Below are 14364 nucleotides of genomic sequence, written 5' to 3'. Positions count from 1 at the left end.
ACCGTTCTTACCGTTAATCGGGTTTGGTTCGGGTAATCCGAATCGGGAACCGATAGGATCAATAACTTTCGGGTACCGATTATTTAAATTACCCGAAAGATTGAGTCGGGTCGTGTTTGAAAAATTTCGACTACTCGATTTTATCGACGTTATCGGGTTATACCCGAACGGGACCTGGACATTCTCTACCAAGAACACAAATGACTTTGTAAGTCGATAATAATTTTCTAGTTTTTGCTATTTTTGTATTTGCTTTTATTGCTGTTTTGTTTTACTTTTAGGTCTAGGGAAGACATACAGGGCTTGCAAACCAAATTGGCGCGCATTACGTCAAAATTGAAAGTTACATTTGCATGCTTGTTTTTTTTATCAACTCTCTTGAGGTTTTTTAGTCCATACACATAATCGTATGCACAAATAAACTACTAATTGTAGCGTTCCTCAGCTTTAATGACAGCTTCAACCATAGACCTGAAGGAGGTGCAAGCCTTCACGATGAACTCCTTGGGCATTGAGGCTATGTTTTCCTTGATGGCGTTCACTAGAGATGACTTGGCGTTATGAGCACGTTGGTTTGTTTGTACCTCAAGATCGATAAACCCCACACAAAGTAGTTGATGGGGTTTAAGCCAGTGTTACTTGGAGGTCAGGTGTCCTTGCTGACAAAGTCGTAGTAATGCATAGACTGCCAATTTAAAGATCTGTCAGGCATATGGCAGGGGACAGAGTTTTGCTGACACACACATGGCTTTATTACCAGTAATTTTTTAGATCTAGGGCGGAACTGTTTCCTCCATGAACTTCAGTTAGACGTTGGTATTCATCCTATGGGCCTTTTTTCGAAAATGTTTGGCGGCATGACGTTATCCACACTTGAAACCACATAAACACCTTGACGGTCCTGGAAACTTTCTTTTTATTATGCGAGGCACGTCCTGAAGATTCATGGCAATCCAGCAATTTTTATTCACAAAAATTATTCTCATCAGAGAAAAATCAGATTATGTTGGGCTCCTTCGGATGCTTTAGTTTGTTGAGGGGCCCAACCCATCTCAGCAGCCTCCGATCTTTGACCTTCTCATTGAGCATTTGGCCGGTCCGCATTTAATAAGATCGACACCTCAAGTTTTCCGAAATGCACCATCTGTTTCTATTGGCACTGCACCTCAACTCATTAGCTATCGATACAAACAAACTTGCCTGGTTTTCGTCCATCATTTGTTGCAAGTTTTCAAATAAATTTTTTACTACCTTACCTTCCTTCATGTTTTTGCGAGTGATTATAGCTCTTGGTTTTTTGGTTTCTAAAAATACCTTCCTAATTTTCTGGATTGTCTTCATTCGCATTCAGTGATGTTTGCAACATCACAATTTAGAATTTCGAGGTGGTTGTGTACAAATATCATGGTAACGGCAGACCGTCGTTCTTCCATGCATGTGAACCCCAGACTTAGGAACAGAATTCTATCTAAGGTTTTTAATCCAACAACTGAAAATCAGCCAATACTTCTAACTTTGCCTTTGTATTAGTAATAAGTGTGGAATAAGTGAGGCTAAATGTCATTTTCGGTTTTAAAGTTCTTCATAAATGTTATTTAAAAATTTTTTTTTTTAATATTTTTTTTTCTCGGTTTTAGCAAGGTTTACTTACTGAATTGTTGTTCATTCACCTACTGAATGAGTTATTTACTATCTAAATAAAAGTTGAAGTTTTACGTTGTTTGCAAAGTTGTATCATATTTTTTGTGTTTAATTCTTGCATCTAAGTGTTAAATAAAGCTTAGTTGAATTTTTTCCTAAAACTATTTATAGGCTGCATTTATTTTTGAAAAGGACAAAAACCCTCAACAGTACAAACTCGATAAAGGATGGAGAGTTGAAATTTGGGTTGAGCTTTCTCATTTGTTATTCGCTGCCGAATGTTAATCATAAATATGAACTGTTATTAATAATGTTACTAGTCTTTTATTTACTTTGTTTATACTTAGCAAATATTTGCGATATGCTGTAAACTTAATGTGGTTTTTATACGCACTGCGTTTTCACTGTTTTTTTTAAATGGCTACAATTTTTTTTTAAATGGCCTTCACCATGATTTTTTTTTTTTGTTTTTTTTTTTTTGTTTTATTTAAATGCAGTTTTATATTCATATAGTCTTCTGTCTATTATTGCTAAAGAAAAAATCCGTATTTATTACAAAACACTTTTATTTAATTAAAAAACGTACGTTAAACAAAAACCTATTTTGTAAAATATTTAAGTATTAATCTATTCTCAATAGTTTTTTCAAACTACTTTTGCAACGATATATTCCCGTTCGTAGTTATATTCAATTTCATCAACATCGCCATACAAGTTTTCTAACTCCTTAATTCCTTCCAAAATTTCTTCATCGGAAAACTCGCTCAGTGTGGAAATGTAACGAGACTTGAGCTTTTCGTAAAGGTTCGATTTCTTCATGCGAACGGGAAAGATAACATCGTGACTTTTTACGTCATTAAAGCCGTTGTTTAATAGCGTCGTAGTGAGAAAATCAGTAGACTTTTGATTAAACTTTTCCTTTACCTTCTGAAACCAAGGGAAGTTGTCGGGTCTTTTCATGCGCTCAATTATTAGTAATCCAGCAGATTCCAACTGATTTGATAGATTTTGAAAAAGCTCAGGAAGTTGGTTTTCTGGAATGTGATGTATTGCTTCTCTGCAGAAAATCCGGTCATATTTGATATGAAGAGACGAAAAGCTCATCGCGTCTGTATTCAAAACTTCAAGAAGAGGGTTTCCTTTGGCTTCAGTTAACATACTATCACAGGGTTCGACACATATTACAGGATGCTTCAACCCGCACAACTTTGAAATTTCTAATGCCACGAAACAAGTTCCCGCTCCAAGATCAACAACTTTATGATTCGGTTCAGCTGAAAGAAACTTCGAAAGACATTCGTAAAAGTATTTCTGATAGTCGTCATCAGAGAACAATAATTGATTATACGATTGTCCAACATTGCTGTAATGGTTAAACAAATTTTGGGCGCTCATAATTTTGATTATGCTCTAAAACAAACTGAAAAATTTTAGAGACAATAAGAGAGACATTTGTAATAAGAGAGACATTTGTATATCTGTTTATAATAATTTATTTATGTTTATTAAAACAAGAGCATAAATCACCTTCGAATGACAAGGATTTCAAAAATAATAAGTGTCTCATGGGTTACAATTTTTGTGATATGACTTGGTTAGTCCGTAACAACAATATATTTTGTTTAAAATTGTCTTTTTTTTTTTTTTTTTTTTTTTAAATTGAAAGTGAATAACTTAAACTTTTAAAATCATAAAAAAAACATTTTAAAAACTTGTACTTCAAAGGATATTCCGCGTTATTGATCTACTCAAACGGGGGTCAAATAAATAAATTAAAACTGTATAAAACATTTTTTTTTTAATAAAGTAAATAAATAGTTTTACTGGTATATATACATTAAATCTTTTTTTTACAAACATTTAAACAGTTGTATATGTAAATTAAATGATATTTCCAAACATAGAGTGACAATTATACAACCCCTTGGGAAATATTTAGTTGACTTGATCAACTAAATATATACACTTTTACATATCAGTACAGAAATATTCATTTTTTTAAGATTTGCATGTTTCATCGCTAGAGTCTTCTTAATAGCGACAAACGCTCAATATCTAAGTGCTACTGTTACTGGCAGGTTATCAGTCATAATGGGGTTAAGAGACCTGTTGTTTAATAGTCTACAGGCGATGTCAGGCACTGTACGAGCATGTCAAAGCGTTTAAGCACTAAACATACTAAGTAACTACGGAATGTGGTACTTTAGAGCACTAATTGTCGGTGGAAGCCGTGCAGCATCAAACTGGAATTTAGAAAAAAGGAACAAAAAAAAAAATTGTTCAAAAACATCATACAGCATTGGGGTTTAAAGTTGTTTAAACACTAATGCTAAATAATGTTTTGAATGACTTCATCAAAAGTGATAAATGTTGATAGCAAAACGACCATTTTTATGTATATTTTGTAATTATGTTTAAAAAACTATACTGGAACTGGAATTCAGTTTGGTCTATAGCATATAACATATTATGAATAAGGCTCAGTTTAAACTTGCTCATAAAAACAAAATACTCTCCGCAGCGACTGTAAGACCAAAAGTTGGATTAAGACTTTGTAAACACAATTTTGTAAAACCAGTATTCAGCTATATTAGTGGCAAATTTATGAAAACAAAAATTTATATATATATATATATATATATATATATATATATATATATATATATATATATATATATATGCATATAAATGTATATGGTAGCGTATTTATAAGTATTTGATAATAATGATATTTACTGATATTACATTTAGACTCACCTTTGATCTAAGGCCAGTAGCAAAAATAAAACTCTGCTTTAAAATAGTAAAGATACTTTTTGTTGATGGCGCAAGAGCACTAACTTTTCTGATTACCAAAGATTAACACCATCAAACTACAAAAAAACAATTTCTGGTTTATCATTTCTGCTTTTAGCTAAGTAGCAGTATATTGCTAGCTGTGGCATTGCGAAATTATGATTGAAGGCCCTTGATTAACTTAAAACAACATTTAATCCTGTCCTAAACAACATTAAGCTAAAAAAATCGCAAACAAAACAATCACCACACTATGGTGTTTAAAGTTATTAAAAATTGTTGAAATATTATTTGTTATTGAGCAATTTTGTTTAATGTAGTCTGTTTTAAAATGAATATGAAACAAAAACAAACCTTTTTATTTTTTTTTAAACAGTCTGTAAAATTAACTTTTGTTTTGATGAAATCAATTTTTAATCAACTTTGTAACAATGAAATATGGCTCTGAAATAGATTTTGATTTTAAAATTTTGATTGAGCTGAAATGAATATTTTTAGACAACTTGAGGCAAATTGTCTCGCTTCAAAAATACCGACTTTACAAAATCGAAACGCCAACTGAGATGAGAACTTTAATTATTTTTCGATTATTAACTTTAATTATTTTTAATAATTAAAGTTAATTATCGAAATATTTTCTCTGCAGAACAAAATCTTTTTCATGTTTTCTGGCCGATGTCTGTTTCTTTCATTTGAAAAATGTCTCTAGCAGTTGAAAACAACCTTTCGACTTTGGTAGATGTTGGTGGAGGTGCAAGGAATCTCTTCGTTACTTTTACCAAACCAAACTTTTCTTTTAATGTTGTTTTCTCTTCAAATTCTTTCCTAAACTCTAAGCAGCATGAAGATGTTGGACTTTCAAAGTACTCGTTTAAAACTTCCTTTGCCAATTTGGAAGTTGGATTTTTGGACCTTGTACTTTGTGACTATGTAATAATATTTCGCATCATTGAAGAAATTCCAGTGTTTTCAATCGACGTAGTTTTCATCATATGAATAGTTCCATTTTGGCTCAAATTGGAACTGTCTAATTCCAAAAAAATTTGTTTTTTAGCAGTATGAAAGGCTTCTTGGGATCTAAAAAAGTGTTGTTTGAATCTGCGATCAAGAAGCGTTGCTATTGCAAAATGATTAATAGTTTCTAAGTCAAAAAAATGTGCCTTAATTGCTTTCTTTATAGCATTTGTCATGCCCATTACTTCTTCGTCATCAGAGGGAACTTCAAATGACTTTATGATAGTTGTCACAATTTGAATGCATGCACTGATGCAAGCATCCTTTTCAGAGAGTAATTTGGTGGCTTCTTCGAAAATCGCTAAAATGTTTACCAGCTAAAATATTTACCTTTTTTAAAATTTATTACAAAAGTACATTACTTGCAATATAGTTTATTCTCTAATAAATCAAGAAACGGCTATTTTCATTGCCACAAAAAATTGCGCTAGATAAACATACTTTAACGACTTTCCTAACGTAAAAGCCATACTAATAATGTGTTGCTTTTGTAAGCTAAAAGATCATTAACTTGTTTTCTCAATATGGCGAATATTAGGGTTTTTAGTGGGGTTTTTTACAACTTTGACTTCGAATTAGAGCACTTTCCGTTGATTTTCAGGTCTATGTTTTTATATTTTTCTGAATCAGCATAAAATTCTCTATCATAATCAATCATAAAAAAAAGGGGGAGAAACTGCAGTAGCGCCCTATAATAATGGATTTTTTACACATTTATTTTGATATTTTTATTTATTCATTTTACTATTATATTTTCCTAAAATATTTTTTATAGATTAATTTTTTCTTTTGAATTAGATAAACAGATGTACAATAATTTAAATATTGAAAAATTATGTGAGTGTGACAAACAAATTGTCTTGGGCCAGAGCAGTTTGCTTCGAATATGCAAAGGATAGTTCCTAAGAGGAATTTAAGCAGATTCTTCCATCAAACTGGGTAAATTGACAAAGTATTTTGGGCTAATAGGAATGTGGAGTCATCGCTGAAAAAAATGTCTAATCCAACTGATGATTGGTATTAATTCAAACTGAAATACATAACATAACTGGTAATTAAGGATTTATTATTATTAAATGATGCACTCTTTTAACATAATGACTTTAACATCTATCTATTTATTTACATTCAAAATATTTACTCAAAAGTATTATTTTCTAAGGGTTCTTTTAGTTCTACTAAATTATTTTCATATTTGCAATGACTCAAATGTCCACTATACTCATAAGGCCCTTCACCTATATCTCTTTCTAAAATAAATTCCTTAAAGATTTGTGTTAAAATTTTTTCTAGGTCTTTTCATACATTTAATGAGTGCTCGTTAAAATTACTTAAGATTAAGAGGTCATCCTTATTTTTGTTTCTTAAAATAACTCTTTCATATTGTGAACGTAAATTATTTCCATCCTAGATGATGACAAAGAAGTATGTGAGGAGTATGGAGACAATGTGACAGCTGGAGAATTGGATAACAATCAAATGACAATTAAGACTTGTACCAGCTCATCTGAAAAAAGACATGCAATTATTAAGTTAGCAGAAAAGTCTATTCCAATGCCAGTTCTACCTAAAATGAAAACAAGTAAAAGAATATATTATTGATAACAATATTCTTGCTGTTAATTAAGTTTTTTTATTTATTTTTTTCTCTTTTACAATAAATAAAATAACCAAAGTTATTCTTTTTCAATAAAAAAAAAAAAAAAAAAAAGAAAGAAAAGAAAGAAACGCTAATTAGTTATTTTCCTTCCTTCTTTCTTAGGAGCCTTTTATGATATTCCATAAAAAGCAACGAGGAATAATTCAAGTCAAAAAATATTATCTGGTACCTTTTCCCTTCATGTTATTGTTTTACTTTTTATTTTAAATCATTTAAATTAATTTTTAGACCTTCAAAATAACATATTAATGGTATTTACTGTAGTAAGTTTTTTGTTAAACTTTTTTAATGTTAAGTTGGTTTTTAAAGGTTATGCTGAAACCTTTTCTATACCAGGCTATTTTGGACTCACTGCTTTATTAGCCAACATACCAATGCCTTTTAAGTCAACTACTACCTCTTCTATATGTGGAGGTTTTTCTGGACTCAAACCAACATTAAACAACTATTCCACTATAAGTATATCAGAAAGCTCAATCACCAATGTTTCTGCTGGTATTCCTCAAACCTACATGAATTACAATAGAAGAGATTCTGCATGTGCTTGGGACGAGTTAATTAGCTCAAAAAATCTTAAAGGTAATGGTAGGTTTATTTAAAATGATTATTTTTTGTAAATTTTTATATAATCTCACTTCTTTTGAGACCCAGGTTGACATACTTGAAAATTTAACACATTAACTAATTTATAAGTACTATTTGTTTTCAACTTAGGATTTCAACATATAATATTATGGAAGTTGGCCCAAATAACCTTGGAAATGAGTGAAATTTCTAAAAGGTTAGCAATTAATGACACCAGGATGAAAGATGCTAAAAGAGAGATACTAATACAATTTGATGATGTTAATGTTCTATATGAATTTGATTGAAAAATGGGAGCTGACAAAAGAGTTCTTAAAAAGTTTGTAAGTTATTTTTCATTAAAATGTACGATTGATTAATGTCATTGGGTGGACATTATCTATATCTTGGGTATTGGGTGGATGTTCCCAAAAATGTCCATTGAGAATATAGATCTTCTATTGTGCAAGATCGCCACATTGTTCATAGAATTATTATTTTGTATTCTATTTTTACATCAGGTGAGGCAGCTATCTTCCATTGGTGGTAACAATCAAAGGAAAAGTATTATAAAACATGTAAAACAGGTTAAAACATTTCTTTAATCAATAATACTTACTAGTTTTGTAAAGAAAAATAGTTGCACCGATATTTTATTTTTAGAAAGATTTTAAAATGTTGAAACTTTCTGTAATTGGTAGGATATTATTTAGATTTTAAATGTTAAAAATTAGGTAAGACGCAGATCTATATTGTTTTATTAAAAACTTTTTTGTATGCTACTTTTTATTGGCTGCCTGTTGAAAATAAATAAATTTAGTTGATTTCACAAAAATTAGATGTCAAACTTTTTATGCACAAGTTCATCAAAAAAAAAATCTGTTTAAACGACTAAAAATTGAAAACTTCATGTATTTGTATAAAAATAATGATACTGGAAGATTTTCTTTCCTCCTTTCACTGCATTTTTATTCACTTCACCAAATTTGAATATTTTTGCATTTATTTTCTAGAATCGATTAAGGTGGTAGTATGGTCAAAATTCTAAAATCGTTTATTTCAACCAAAAAATATTGATTTTTTGAGATAATATTAAAAAACTGCATAACACATTTAAAAAAAAAAAAAAAAAATCAAAATTTCACATTTGGACCCATTTTTTGGGTCCCAAAACCTAAAAAAAGTCAAAAAGCGCTGCGATAAATATTGAGACAAAGGTAGATGCTATAAAACTCAAACTTTTACTGTTTACTTATAATATATCAAAGAACTCATGGAAGCAAAATTGTAAAGTTAGCTTAAAGCACCAAGGAGATACAGCATATACAACTAATGGGTCAAAATTTACCCTAAAACAGCCCCCTTTTGGAGTCCATAACTCTGCAAAAAAGCAATGTTAAAAAAATATACTGCTTCAGTGAGTTCATCATATATGTTATTATAACTGTACAAAATTTTAAAGCATCATAACAAGTAGTTCTCAAGTTATTTATCGCACCGTGCTAAAAAATCCCATTCTGAGAAATCAGCAATTTAATACAATTAACATTAAAAAAACAAATTAAAAGATCAAATAAGCTCTCATTTAATTTCTAAAGATTTTTAATCACTCCCCAATGTATTAGCAGTAGCAAACTAAGTTTTTCATGAGTTTTATTTTATTTTTTTAAGTACCTTACAGAAGTTGATATCCTTGTTAAGAAAAATAGAAAAATTTTAAATTAAAAAAAAGTATTTTTAAAAGCAAAAATTTTGATTACCAAATTCAACTTTTAAAATTAAGTAGCTGTATATCAACTGGGAGATTGAAATAAAATAAAACTCTAAAAACTTTAAGAACCATAAGCTATTCCTTCTCTTTCTTCATCTTGATCACTATAACTTTTTTGTTTTGTCCTAATTTATTTTCGACATTGCTTTACTTCATCAGTAGATTTTTATGCTATATTTTTAACTTTTTGACCTCTTTGATTGCAAAATGTACAACAATTTTTACCAGGATTAATACCAAGCTCTAAATAAACGTTTAGCATACCAGCTAATCCTTCATTGAAACTTCTTGTATCGACTACAATAACAGTTACTATACCATTTAAAGAGTTATTTCCTCGTTTCTGCCATGTATCACAAGAAACAGTAATATCTTAAATTCCAGTATCATCTCTTACTTTAAACTCAAGAGCTGCATTGATCATCGATTTTGTTGCAATATATTTGTATGACAGCTATATTTTATTTTAAACATCATTAAATGTGACTTTTGAAGTGGAGGTGGTAAGTTTAAAAAACCATATAGTTTTTCTAATGCACTGTCCTTTTCCAATTTCAGGCATTGCAATTACTGAATGTAGATTTATATCAAAAAATTTTTCAGAAATTTTACTTGAAACTTTTTTACTGGTATAGAACTTTGTACTCAATAAACACTCAATGCAACTCAACAGCAATAAAGAACTTAAACCCTAATATTTTCATATTGATAGACTTGCTCTCATAGTCAGATCATGTTCCAACTAAGGTAAGAATTTGTACAATATTATCAAGATCAACTAAAACATAGCTAGACTCATTATTACATTGAGGCTGTGGACTAGGTTCATTATTGGCAATAACATTGCTGGTTGGTATTGTAAAGTTAGGTTAAATGCTTAAAGCATTTCTCTCAATTTATGGCAATTATTTACTCACAAAAGTATCTTCATTTTGGGAAAAAATTGGTAAACTTGATTTTCTAGAAGTGCTTTTTCTTTTTTTAAACACTCTGGAGGCACCAATTTTTCTTCTCCTCAAAACATGTTTTCACATTGAACAATTAGAAATAATATAGCTATATTAATCTAAATTAAATAATCTAAAAAACAATAATAAATGATTATACTCGATATTCAACATCAATAACTGAAACAGAGTAAAAGGTCACTTTACAAACATGACAAAAAATATAGTGATATCAGCATATATAAATGCTGGTTTTGTAATTTTTAAGGCAAAAAAGAAGCCAAATATTACTTAGTATTTTCTAAAAACTTACAATAGAAAGTACTTGCTTAAGGCAGTTCAATAAGAATCAATACATGATGTTTACCTTGTTGCTATGCCGTTGCTAAGGAGCAATACTTCATAGTACTTTTTTTAAAATGAAAAACAGAAGGCTTTATATAATTTATACTGGAAAATAGATAATTCAATCATTTTCAGCATGAATGAAAGTTCCAAGAAAAGTTATTTTCAAAAAATGAAAAATTTTGATATTTTTGACCATACTACCACCTTAAGCGCTGTGATGCAAAAGCTACAGACAAAGAAACTCGGACGTTTATAGCCTTCTGCTTGAAATATGCTCCTTATCGTTTAAATGGAGGTAAACGGAAATCCTGCAACCACAAAGTAGAAGATGAAGAAGTTCTTGAAGAATGTGATAAAGAAAATCAAGATGGCGATGACTGTGAAGTAGAGGGTGACGTTGAGTCAAACGAAAGCGAAGTGGTGAAAAAGAAAAAAAATTACCCCCACTTGTAAATTTTTAAATACAAATACATTTTAGTAAATGTTTTAAAGTGTTATTTTTCGAAAGTTCATAAAACGTAACGTCAGTTCAACGTTGATTTTTTAACGTTGAATCAACGTTGATATTTCAACGTCGATATTTTGTTTCCAAATAACGCTTAAATCAACGTCCGTAAATCAACGTTGAATCAACGTTAAATCAACGTTGAATCAACGTTGAATCAACGTTAAATCAACGTTGAATCAACGTTAAATCAACGTTGAAATGCTGGCTGGGACATTTTGGTTCTTTGAAAGCTGCTTCTATATTTTCCGCATTGTCTCTTAAGCAGACTGTGATCTTGTATTTTAGCTCCCACTCTTTCACAACATTCTCAAGTCTTTGAAAAATGTTTGAAGCAGTATGCTTCTCATCAAACTTAGAAGATCACATGCAGAGTTTGAACCCCTCCAATTTGTCTGAAATGAAGTGTGCCATCATTCTCATGTACTCATGATGAAAGAACAACCAAGCGTCTAGAGAGATGGAAACAGTTTCAGCATTTATTTCGTTAAGCATAATTTTTGTTGCAAGCTTAATCTTTTCATAGGCTGGATTTAGCATGCTACGGTAGTACTTCTCACTTTCAATGTCCAAGTGTGACGTAAAAACTGCATGATGACTCAAAAATCTGGATTATTCACAATTGACTAAGGCTGTAAGTCGAGGATAATCATTTCAAATATAGATCTATGAAACTTCAGACCTTCTTCAGAGTTTGAATCATTTTTTGAGATATTGTCAACCAAGCCAGGCATTGTAAATTGCAACATTTCAGTCCTCTGCCGTTTTGATCTGATGTCAAATAAGAGTACTGTTCTTTTTTTAGTTGTAATAGGCTCAAGTTAATGTGAAGTTGGTATATTTTCTGGACTGCCGGTAGTTGTGAGTATTAAACAGTAAACACCAAGACGTCCATGAGACGTCTATTTATTGTCTCAGATGTCTTGAGACATCTGAGATAAAATTAAGACATCTAAACGACGCCTTAAAGACGATCGCATATTAGGTATGGGGAATTTTTCCGTCCCAGATTTCTTACGGAAGTATTGAATGCTATGTTTTCGACATTTTTCAACGATACTAGTGTTGTGATTTGGATCGCTTTACATCGTTTAAATTATTTTTCATGATAATAGTTTAAAACATTTACATAAAACATTAGTGTATGATCTGATTTTACTTAATGCTAATAGTTTTAATGCAGGTTTTGTGTGTTGTGTGTGTGACCATCGGATTTTACATTACACTTGATGGTAAGAAACTTGTGTTTTCAAATTTTTATTAAAAATAAAGTGTTTATTAAACTTCATTAAAACTCAAGCTGAGTGAAATCTGATTTTTCTTGATTAATATTTTGCTTCTCTTTGGCAGCTCAACCTTATTCCACCATTGAACTTAATAAAAATACTATTATAGTCAAGTAGCTCTTTGGTCGTGAACATATGACCATCGGATTATACATAATTATACTTCAAGATATGAAAAAAGCGTTTTAAAACTGAAGCTTTCTCGCAGCGAACACAACGTTGAAACTCTACATTTTCTCTTCTACTAAAAAACTCCCCTTTACATAAGTTTCGCGTTCAATTTATACTTACAAATTACCTCAAAAGCGCTCATAAAAAATACCGTTCAAACTATATTTACAATATTTCAAGGAAACTATGTCCACTTTGCGAAATTTCTTCCGCGCAAGTCAACTATAAAAGCTTTTCCTAACAAAAGGTTACTCATTAATCTTCTTTAAAAACCCAATTATAACTGTTGTTTGACTTTTATTATAAGATATGTTTTGTTTTACATATATTTTTAACATTTTTTACATAAAAAAACTATGAAGGAAAAATATAGGAGGATGTTGAACAAGAGAAATTTACGTAAAAGAAGAAAAAACTTCACATCATTTTCAAAAATTATTCAGGGAATAATTTTTTATCTTTTTATTTTTTTACTATTGCTTAAATATTTAAAATTATTTAAAAACAAAAATACTAAGTTCTAAGTTAAGTTTTTTTCCTAATCTGTTTATATATATATATATGTATATATATATATATATATATATATATATATATATATATATATATATATATATATATATATATATATATATATATATATATATATATACAAACTAAATAATTAGTTTGGTTTATATTATATTACTCAAAGCTTCACGCATTAGCGATCATCAGGGGCCAATGCTATAAACATAAAAAACGAAGATTTTTCCGTAAAACACGAAGTTTTTACCGTAAAATGCGCAGAAACAAAAATTCCATCGCTATAAACATTCAAAAAATTCCGTTTTTAAGATAAAAACTTCGTTATTAAATCCAATTCTATAAACGAACGAGGAAATCGCTATTTCAGATAAAAAATGCGTTTTTTCGAAAAAAAAACTTCAGAAAGATTTTTGATCTCTTTTTCAGGTAATTTCTTCGTGATTTTTAGCGGCCATTCTTGGAACAACGTTAGCGCTTCAAAATCATTGAACATTCTTTGTTTGTGTTTTTATGTATTTATTTTATAGATAAAACTGAAAAGGATTTTGGTAACTCCGTAATAAACTAATTACTTAAAATCTGCATTTATTCAGTTTTTTCAGTTCCTTGTTGTGTTTCGTTAATAATGCATGCATGTACTTAACACTCCATGCTTATTTATGTAGGTTTTCGATAGTATTTTTGGTTAAATAATTTTTCATTATGTTTGACTAAAGAAAAGTATAAATAGTCGACAAATATGCCATATAGTACACAAATACACAACAAAATAAAATATGCCATATAATACACAAATACGCAACAAAATAAAATGCTGTCTAAAGAACTTAAAATGTTATTAGCAATAAAGATCAGAGAAAACAAAGAGGTTCTTCTTGGGAAGCTTAGTATGTTTTAATTAGCAAAACTATTTAAATATAAATATGTATAATTACATTTTATATACATAAATATATATATATATATATATATATATATATATATATATATATATATATATATATATATATATATATATATATATATATGTATTTACAAATGTTATAGTATAAGTATGTAATATATAGTATATGTTAACATAATATAAGTATGTAATCAATCAATCATATATTTCTAAATAAAGATTTTACATT

General features: G+C 29.6%; 1 protein-coding gene and 1 pseudogene across 3 annotated transcripts; one reads left to right on the top strand and one right to left on the bottom strand.

The window, feature by feature from the left end:
- Positions 1–2201: 2201 nt before the first annotated feature.
- On the bottom strand, positions 2202–4622 carry LOC149888033 (uncharacterized). 2 transcript variants are annotated; one of them, XM_090086960.1, is made up of 2 exons: positions 4399–4622; positions 2202–3061 (listed from the first exon to the last, which is right to left on the bottom strand). In XM_090086960.1, the coding sequence occupies exon 2, from the start codon at positions 3034–3036 to the stop codon at positions 2287–2289; it is 750 nt and encodes a 249-aa protein (XP_089943086.1). In that variant the 5' UTR covers positions 3037–3061; positions 4399–4622; the 3' UTR covers positions 2202–2286. The 2 variants fall into 2 exon arrangements, with proteins under 2 accessions (XP_089943086.1, XP_089943085.1); XM_090086959.1 differs by having other exon boundaries at positions 2207–3051; positions 4399–4616.
- A 1279-nt stretch (positions 4623–5901) lies between these two features.
- LOC149888032 (uncharacterized) lies at positions 5902–11227 on the top strand (annotated as a pseudogene). The gene is made up of 9 exons (XR_016452387.1): positions 5902–6052; positions 6250–6468; positions 6863–7033; positions 7214–7276; positions 7421–7696; positions 7826–8019; positions 8197–8262; positions 8339–8372; positions 8689–11227. The product of XR_016452387.1 is annotated as an uncharacterized LOC149888032 (transcript).
- The last annotated feature ends 3137 nt before the right edge of the window (positions 11228–14364 follow it).

This window comes from Hydra viridissima, unplaced genomic scaffold (assembly GCF_058129835.1).
Source record: "Hydra viridissima isolate aposymbiotic clone 2 unplaced genomic scaffold, HvirCarnegie_v1 scaffold_5, whole genome shotgun sequence".
In the NCBI taxonomy this organism is placed as follows: Eukaryota; Metazoa; Cnidaria; class Hydrozoa; order Anthoathecata; family Hydridae; genus Hydra; species Hydra viridissima.
The sequence above is the reverse complement of the archived record's forward strand: the minus strand, read 5'-3'. Positions and strand labels throughout refer to the sequence as shown.